This window comes from Penaeus vannamei, chromosome 18 (genome assembly GCF_042767895.1).
Source record: "Penaeus vannamei isolate JL-2024 chromosome 18, ASM4276789v1, whole genome shotgun sequence".
Taxonomy (NCBI): domain Eukaryota; kingdom Metazoa; phylum Arthropoda; class Malacostraca; order Decapoda; family Penaeidae; genus Penaeus; species Penaeus vannamei.
In genome coordinates, this window is record NC_091566.1 from 3799882 (window position 1) to 3807381 (window position 7500).

Below are 7500 nucleotides of genomic sequence, written 5' to 3' on the forward strand. Positions count from 1 at the left end.
GTTGTTCATTCGCTCTGTGGCTCTCTCGTTCTCGTCCATTCGCTCTGTGGCTCTCTCGTTCTTGTTCATTTGCTCTGTGGCTCTCTCGTTGTTGTTCATTCGCTCTGTGGCTCTCTCGTTCTCGTCCATTCGCTCTGTGGCTCTCTCGTTCTCGTCCATTTGCTCTGTGGCTCTCTCGTTGTTGTTCATTCGCTCTGTGGCTCTCTCGTTCTCGTCCATTCGCTCTGTGGCTCTCTCGTTCTCGTCCATTCGCTCTGTGGCTCTCTCGTTGTTGTTCATTCGCTCTGTGGCTCTCTCGTTCTCGTTCATTCGCTCTGTGGCTCTCTCGTTCTTGTTCATTTGCTCTGTGGTTCTCTCGTTGTTGTTCATTCGCTCTGTGGCTCTCTCGTTCTTGTTCATTTGCTCTGTGGTTCTCTCGTTGTTGTTCATTCGCTCTGTGGCTCTCTCGTTCTCGTCCATTCGCTCTGTGGCTCTCTCGTTCTCGTCCATTCGCTCTGTGGCTCTCTCGTTGTTGTTCATTCGCTCTGTGGCTCTCTCCTTCTCGTCCATTCGCTCTGTGGCTCTCTCGTTGTTGTTCATTCGCTCTGTGGCTCTCTCCTTCTCGTCCATTCGCTCTGTGGCTCTCTCGTTCTCGTTCATTCGCTCTGTGGCTCTCTCGTTCTCGTTCATTCGCTCTGTGGCTCTCTCGTTGTTGTTCATTCGCTCTGTGGCTCTCTCGTTCTCGTTCATTCGCTCTGTGGCTCTCTCGTTGTTGTTCATTCGCTCTGTGGCTCTCTCCTTCTCGTCCATTCGCTCTGTGGGTCTCTCGTTCTCGTTCATTCGCTCTGTGGCTCTCTCGTTCTCGTCCATTCGCTCTGTGGCTCTCTCGTTCTCGTTCATTCGCTCTGTGGCTCTCTCGTTGTTGTTCATTCGCTCTGTGGCTCTCTCGTTCTCGTTCATTCGCTCTGTGGCTCTCTCGTTGTTGTTCATTCGCTCTGTGGCTCTCTCCTTCTCGTCCATTCGCTCTGTGGCTCTCTCCTTGTTGTTCATTCGCTCTGTGGCTCTCTCGTTGTTGTTCATTCGCTCTGTGGCTCTCTCCTTCTCGTTCATTCGCTCTGTGGCTCTCTCGTTGTTGTTCATTCGCTCTGTGGCTCTCTCGTTGTTGTTCATTCGCTCTGTGGCTCTCTCGTTGTTGTTCATTCGCTCTGTGGCTCTCTCGTTGTTGTTCATTCGCTCTGTGGCTCTCTCGTTGTTGTTCATTCGCTCTGTGGCTCTCTCGTTGTTGTTCATTCGCTCTGTGGCTCTCTCGTTGTTGTTCATTCGCTCTGTGGCTCTCTCGTTGTTGTTCATTCGCTCTGTGGCTCTCTCGTTGTTGTTCATTCGCTCTGTGGCTCTCTCGTTGTTGTTCATTCGCTCTGTGGCTCTCTCGTTGTTGTTCATTCGCTCTGTGGCTCTCTCGTTGTTGTTCATTCGCTCTGTGGCTCTCTCGTTGTTGTTCATTCGCTCTGTGGCTCTCTCGTTGTTGTTCATTCGCTCTGTGGCTCTCTCCTTGTTGTTCATTCGCTCTGTGGCTCTCTCCTTCTCGTCCATTCGCTCTGTGGCTCTCTCGTTGTTGTTCATTCGCTCTGTGGCTCTCTCCTTCTCGTTCATTCGCTCTGTGGCTCTCTCCTTCTCGTTCATTCGCTCTGTGGCTCTCTCCTTCTCGTTCATTCGCTCTGTGGCTCTCTCGTTGTTGTTCATTCGCTCTGTGGCTCTCTCGTTGTTGTTCATTCGCTCTGTGGCTCTCTCGTTGTTGTTCATTCGCTCTGTGGCTCTCTCGTTGTTGTTCATTCGCTCTGTGGCTCTCTCGTTGTTGTTCATTCGCTCTGTGGCTCTCTCCTTCTCGTCCATTCGCTCTGTGGCTCTCTCGTTCTCGTCCATTCGCTCTGTGGCTTTCTCGTTCTCGTCCATTCGCTCTGTGGCTCTCTCGTTCTCGTCCATTCGCTCTGTGGCTCTCTCGTTGTTGTTCATTCCCTCTGTGGCTCTCTCGTTGTTGTTCATTCGCTCTGTGGCTCTCTCGTTGTTGTTCATTCGCTCTGTGGCTCTCTCGTTGTTGTTCATTCGCTCTGTGGCTCTCTCGTTGTTGTTCATTCGCTCTGTGGCTCTCTCGTTGTTGTTCATTCGCTCTGTGGCTCTCTCGTTGTTGTTCATTCGCTCTGTGGCTCTCTCGTTGTTGTTCATTCGCTCTGTGGCTCTCTCGTTGTTGTTCATTCGCTCTGTGGCTCTCTCCTTGTTCATTCGCTCTGTGGCTCTCTCCTTCTCGTCCATTCGCTCTGTGGCTCTCTCGTTGTTGTTCATTCGCTCTGTGGCTCTCTCCTTCTCGTTCATTCGCTCTGTGGCTCTCTCCTTCTCGTTCATTCGCTCTGTGGCTCTCTCGTTCTCGTTCATTCGCTCTGTGGCTCTCTCGTTGTTGTTCATTCGCTCTGTGGCTCTCTCGTTGTTGTTCATTCGCTCTGTGGCTCTCTCCTTCTCGTTCATTCGCTCTGTGGCTCTCTCGTTGTTGTTTATTCGCTCTGTGGCTCTCTCGTTGTTGTTCATTCGCTCTGTGGCTCTTTCGTTGTTGTTCATTCGCTCTGTGGCTCTCTCGTTGTTGTTCATTCGCTCTGTGGTTTTCTCGTTCTCATTCATTCGCTCTGTGGCTCTCTCGTTCTCGTCCATTCGCTCTGTGGCTCTCTCGTTGTTGTTCATTCCCTCTGTGGCTCTCTCGTTGTTGTTCATTCCCTCTGTGGCTCTCTCGTTGTTGTTCATTCGCTCTGTGGCTCTCTCGTTGTTGTTCATTCGCTCTGTGGCTCTCTCGTTGTTGTTCATTCGCTCTGTGGCTCTCTCGTTGTTGTTCATTCGCTCTGTGGCTCTCTCGTTGTTGTTCATTCGCTCTGTGGTTTTCTCGTTCTCATTCATTCGCTCTGTGGCTCTCTCGTTCTCGTCCATTCGCTCTGTGGCTCTCTCGTTGTTGTTCATTCCCTCTGTGGCTCTCTCGTTGTTGTTCATTCGCTCTGTGGCTCTCTCGTTGTTGTTCATTCGCTCTGTGGCTCTCTCGTTCTCGTTCATTCGCTCTGTGGCTCTCTCGTTCTCGTCCATTCGCTCTGTGGCTCTCTCGTTGTTGTTCATTCGCTCTGTGGCTCTCTCGTTGTTGTTCATTCGCTCTGTGGCTCTCTCGTTGTTGTTCATTCGCTCTGTGGCTCTCTCGTTGTTGTTCATTCGCTCTGTGGCTCTCTCGTTGTTGTTCATTCGCTCTGTGGCTCTCTCGTTGTTGTTCATTCGCTCTGTGGCTCTCTCGTTGTTGTTCATTCGCTCTGTGGCTCTCTCGTTGTTGTTCATTCGCTCTGTGGCTCTCTCGTTGTTGTTCATTCGCTCTGTGGCTCTCTCGTTGTTATTCATTCGCTCTGTGGCTCTCTCGTTGTTGTTCATTCGCTCTGTGGCTCTCTCGTTGTTGTTCATTCGCTCTGTGGCTCTCTCGTTCTCGTTCATTCGCTCTGTGGCTCTCTCGTTGTTGTTCATTCGCTCTGTGGCTCTCTCGTTGTTGTTCATTCGCTCTGTGGCTCTCTCGTTGTTGTTCATTCGCTCTGTGGCTCTCTCGTTGTTGTTCATTCGCTCTGTGGCTCTCTCGTTGTTGTTCATTCGCTCTGTGGCTCTCTCGTTCTCGTTCATTCGCTCTGTGGCTCTCTCGTTGTTGTTCATTCGCTCTGTGGCTCTCTCGTTCTCGTTCATTCGCTCTGTGGCTCTCTCGTTGTTGTTCATTCGCTCTGTGGCTCTCTCGTTGTTGTTCATTCGCTCTGTGGCTCTCTCGTTCTCGTTCATTCGCTCTGTGGCTCTCTCGTTCTTGTTCATTCGCTCTGTGGCTCTCTCGTTCTTGTTCATTCGCTCTGTGGCTCTCTCGTTGTTGTTCATTCGCTCTGTGGCTCTCTCCTTCTCGTCCATTCGCTCTGTGGCTCTCTCGTTGTTGTTCATTCGCTCTGTGGCTCTCTCGTTGTTGTTCATTCGCTCTGTGGTTCTCTCGTTGTTGTTCATTCGCTCTGTGGCTCTCTCGTTCTCGTTCATTCGCTCTGTGGCTCTCTCGTTCTCGTTCATTCGCTCTGTGGCTCTCTCGTTGTTGTTCATTCGCTCTGTGGCTCTCTCGTTGTTGTTCATTCGCTCTGTGGCTCTCTCGTTCTCGTTCATTCGCTCTGTGGCTCTCTCGTTCTCGTTCATTCGCTCTGTGGCTCTCTCCTTCTCGTTCATTCGCTCTGTGGCTCTCTCCTTCTCGTTCATTCGCTCTGTGGCTCTCTCGTTGTTGTTCATTCGCTCTGTGGCTCTCTCGTTGTTGTTCATTCGCTCTGTGGCTCTCTCGTTGTTGTTCATTCGCTCTGTGGCTCTCTCGTTCTCGTTCATTCGCTCTGTGGCTCTCTCGTTCTCGTTCATTCGCTCTGTGGCTCTCTCGTTGTTGTTCATTCGCTCTGTGGCTCTCTCCTTGTTGTTCATTCGCTCTGTGGTTCTCTCGTTCTTGTTCATTCGCTCTGTGGCTCTCTCGTTGTTGTTCATTCGCTCTGTGGCTCTCTCCTTGTTGTTCATTCGCTCTGTGGCTCTCTCGTTCTCGTTCATTCGCTCTGTGGCTCTCTCGTTCTCGTTCATTCGCTCTGTGGCTCTCGTTCTCGTTCATTCGCTCTGTGGCTCTCTCGTTGTTGTTCATTCGCTCTGTGGCTCTCTCGTTGTTCATTCGCTCAGTGGCTCTCTCGTTGCTGTTCATTCGCTCTGTGGCTCTCTCGTTGTTGTTCATTCGCTCAGTGGCTCTCTCGTTGCTGTTCATTCGCTCTGTGGCTCTCTCGTTCTCGTCCATTCGCTCTGTGGCTCTCTTGTTCTCGTTCATTCGCTCTGTGGCTCTCTCGTTGTTGTTCATTCGTTCTGTGGATCTTTCGGTGTTGTTCATTCGCTCTGTGACTCTCTCCTTCTTGTTCATCCGCTGTGTAAGTGTGTCGTTCTTGTTCATTCGTTCTTTAATTCGCCTATTCTTGTTCATTTACTTTGTGACTCTCTCGTCCTTGCTCATTCGCTCAGTTATTCTCTGGTTCTTGTTCATTCGCTCTTTCTCTCTTTCTCCCTTTGTATACTCTCTCTCTCTCCCTCTCTCTCTCTCTCTCTCTCTCTCTCTCTCCCTCTCTCTCTCTCTCTCTCTCTCTCTCTCTCTCTCTCTCTCTCTCTCTCTCTCTCTCTCTCTCTCTCTCTCTCTCTCTCTCTCTCTCTCTCTCTCTCTCTCTCACTCGCTCTTTAGGCGCTGTTCATCTTTATTTATTTACTTCTTTTGCCAATCTGTTTATTTATGTCTGTCTGTCACGCAAGGTTTCTGATTCCATTTGATTGCATTCATGTTTGACAATCAATCCAGCTCTTTCTATTTGTCTATGTTTTATTTATGTCCATTACTATTTTTTTTCTTTTTCTTTCTTATTACATTTATATATATTATATATGTGTGTGTGTGTGTGTGTGTGTGTGTGTGTGTTGGTGTGCATTATTTATTTATAGATATATAAATATATGTGTATATATATATATATATATATATATATATATATATATATATATATATATATATATATATATATATATATATATACATATATACATATATATATACATATATACATATATACATATATATATATATATATATATATATATATATATATATATATATATATATATATATGTATATATATATATGTATGTATATATAGATATATACGTTTATACAAATATAAGTGTATACATAAATATACATATGTGTATATGAAAATGCATACATAGATACACATTTGTATGTATAGATGCACATGTGTGTTTACAGATACACATGCGTGTATAGACACACGTGTGTGTATAGATTCACAAGTGTGTATATAGATGCACATGTGTGTGTATAAATATGCAAGCGTGTTTATAAATGCACACACACACGCGCGCGTGCGCGAGCACATTTGTGTTTATATATAATGTACAGCAATCATTCACCATCACATGTTAATTATTCCACTATCTTCCAGAAACGAGGGAGTTCTTATACATCATCTACCTCCTGCTGATGACAATAACCGGCACCAACTTGTTAATCGGCCTCGCCATTGAGGTAGGCATGGTGACACTGCCTTCATGATCCAGACTGCAGTATGTCAGAATATTTCGATGCAAGCATAAAAGCATTGCTTTTAATTACAAATCAAAACTGAGGCGTTATTTCTTGGGTGATTGATATAAAAGTAGATTGCTGGAACACTATTTATGGGAAATATGTCTTGTAAGAAAAAAAAATGTGACAAGAGAGATGAGCATGTTATGAGCTCTGAGAAATTAGAATAGCAGTCGACTTTTCATGCTGATAATTTTAGTCTTCGGTTTAGTTGCCCAGTCTTTTATGCCTTATGTTGTAGGGCAATGAAGAATCGTATGTAATGGCGTGCTCTTTGATCTTTCGTCCTTGTCAAACTCACTCTGGCAATCTTCCTCTCTCCCAAAGGACATACAGGTGCAGATGGCGCAAGCGAGTGCTAGCCGCCTCGCTCTGACGGTCAAGCTGGAAATGTACATCGACGAATTCTTCAACTCTCCTTTCTTCACGAATTACTCGTCGTCGTATCTGCTCATGACGCTCAAGGATATAACGTCTCTGCTGCCGAACCTGCCCGTGAAGAGGCTGAACGTCGATCGCAGTGGCTCACGACGCAGGAACTTCGTCGATGACTTCAGCGCAGACGGGAAGACAGGTGAGTCACTGCTCTGCCTTCAAGCGAGTGACGTCTTCATTTGTACTCGCGCGTCACCAGAAGAAAGGTATTTTTCTTGCAAACAAACATCAAGTTCATATTCGTAAAGCGACTCCATGAACATTATTTGGTTTATTTACATGTAATGTAGACCTAGTTTGCTCATAACCGCATTTCTTACCGTGGAAGAACTAATACCACGCTTCCCGTTCTCCCTCGCCCCCCCGCCACTCACAGCCCCAAGAAGAGAAGAGACGGACAAGCACTACAACGTGTTCATCTGCCCGAACCGCTCCAAGAACCCCGGCCGAGTGTACAGAGGCCTCGTCCGCAACGAGTTCGCAGGGGACGGCTACTTCGAGCGTTCGGCCGGCTACTCCGTCCCGCCGTGGATCGTGAGGAGCACCAAACGACTCATCATGATGGATCGATTCAAGCGGAAGGAGGAGATGGAGGAGGAAGGTCGAGGAGCAGAAGAGAGAGGCGGAGGAGAGGGGACAGAAGAGGAAGGTAGAGGAGAAGGAACAGAAGAGGGAGGTAGAGGAGGAGGTCCAAAAGAGGGAGGAGGTAAAGAAGGAGGAGAAGAGCAGAAGAAAACACTTGTCTTTAGTTCAGATATCCCTTAGATATAGTAAACTTGTAAGAAAACGGTTTTCTTTAGAATTCATCGGAAATCCTTGGATGATAGATAGAAATATGAAGTTAATTGCTCTTTTAGGACATCACAAAAAATATAAGATAAACGGTA

General features: G+C 47.3%; 1 protein-coding gene across 1 annotated transcript in view; it reads left to right on the forward strand.

The window, feature by feature from the left end:
- Positions 1-7500, forward strand: part of LOC113809200 (transient receptor potential channel pyrexia) — a 14226-nt gene that overhangs the window by 6597 nt on the left and 129 nt on the right. The window contains exons 3-5 of the mRNA XM_070132726.1: positions 6036-6118; positions 6506-6752; positions 6990-7500. The exon at positions 6990-7500 is cut by the window's right edge and continues 129 nt beyond it. Coding sequence (XP_069988827.1) covers positions 6036-6118; positions 6506-6752; positions 6990-7378 — 719 coding nt within the window. The 3' untranslated portion in view covers positions 7379-7500. The remainder of the gene's footprint in view (positions 1-6035; positions 6119-6505; positions 6753-6989) is intronic.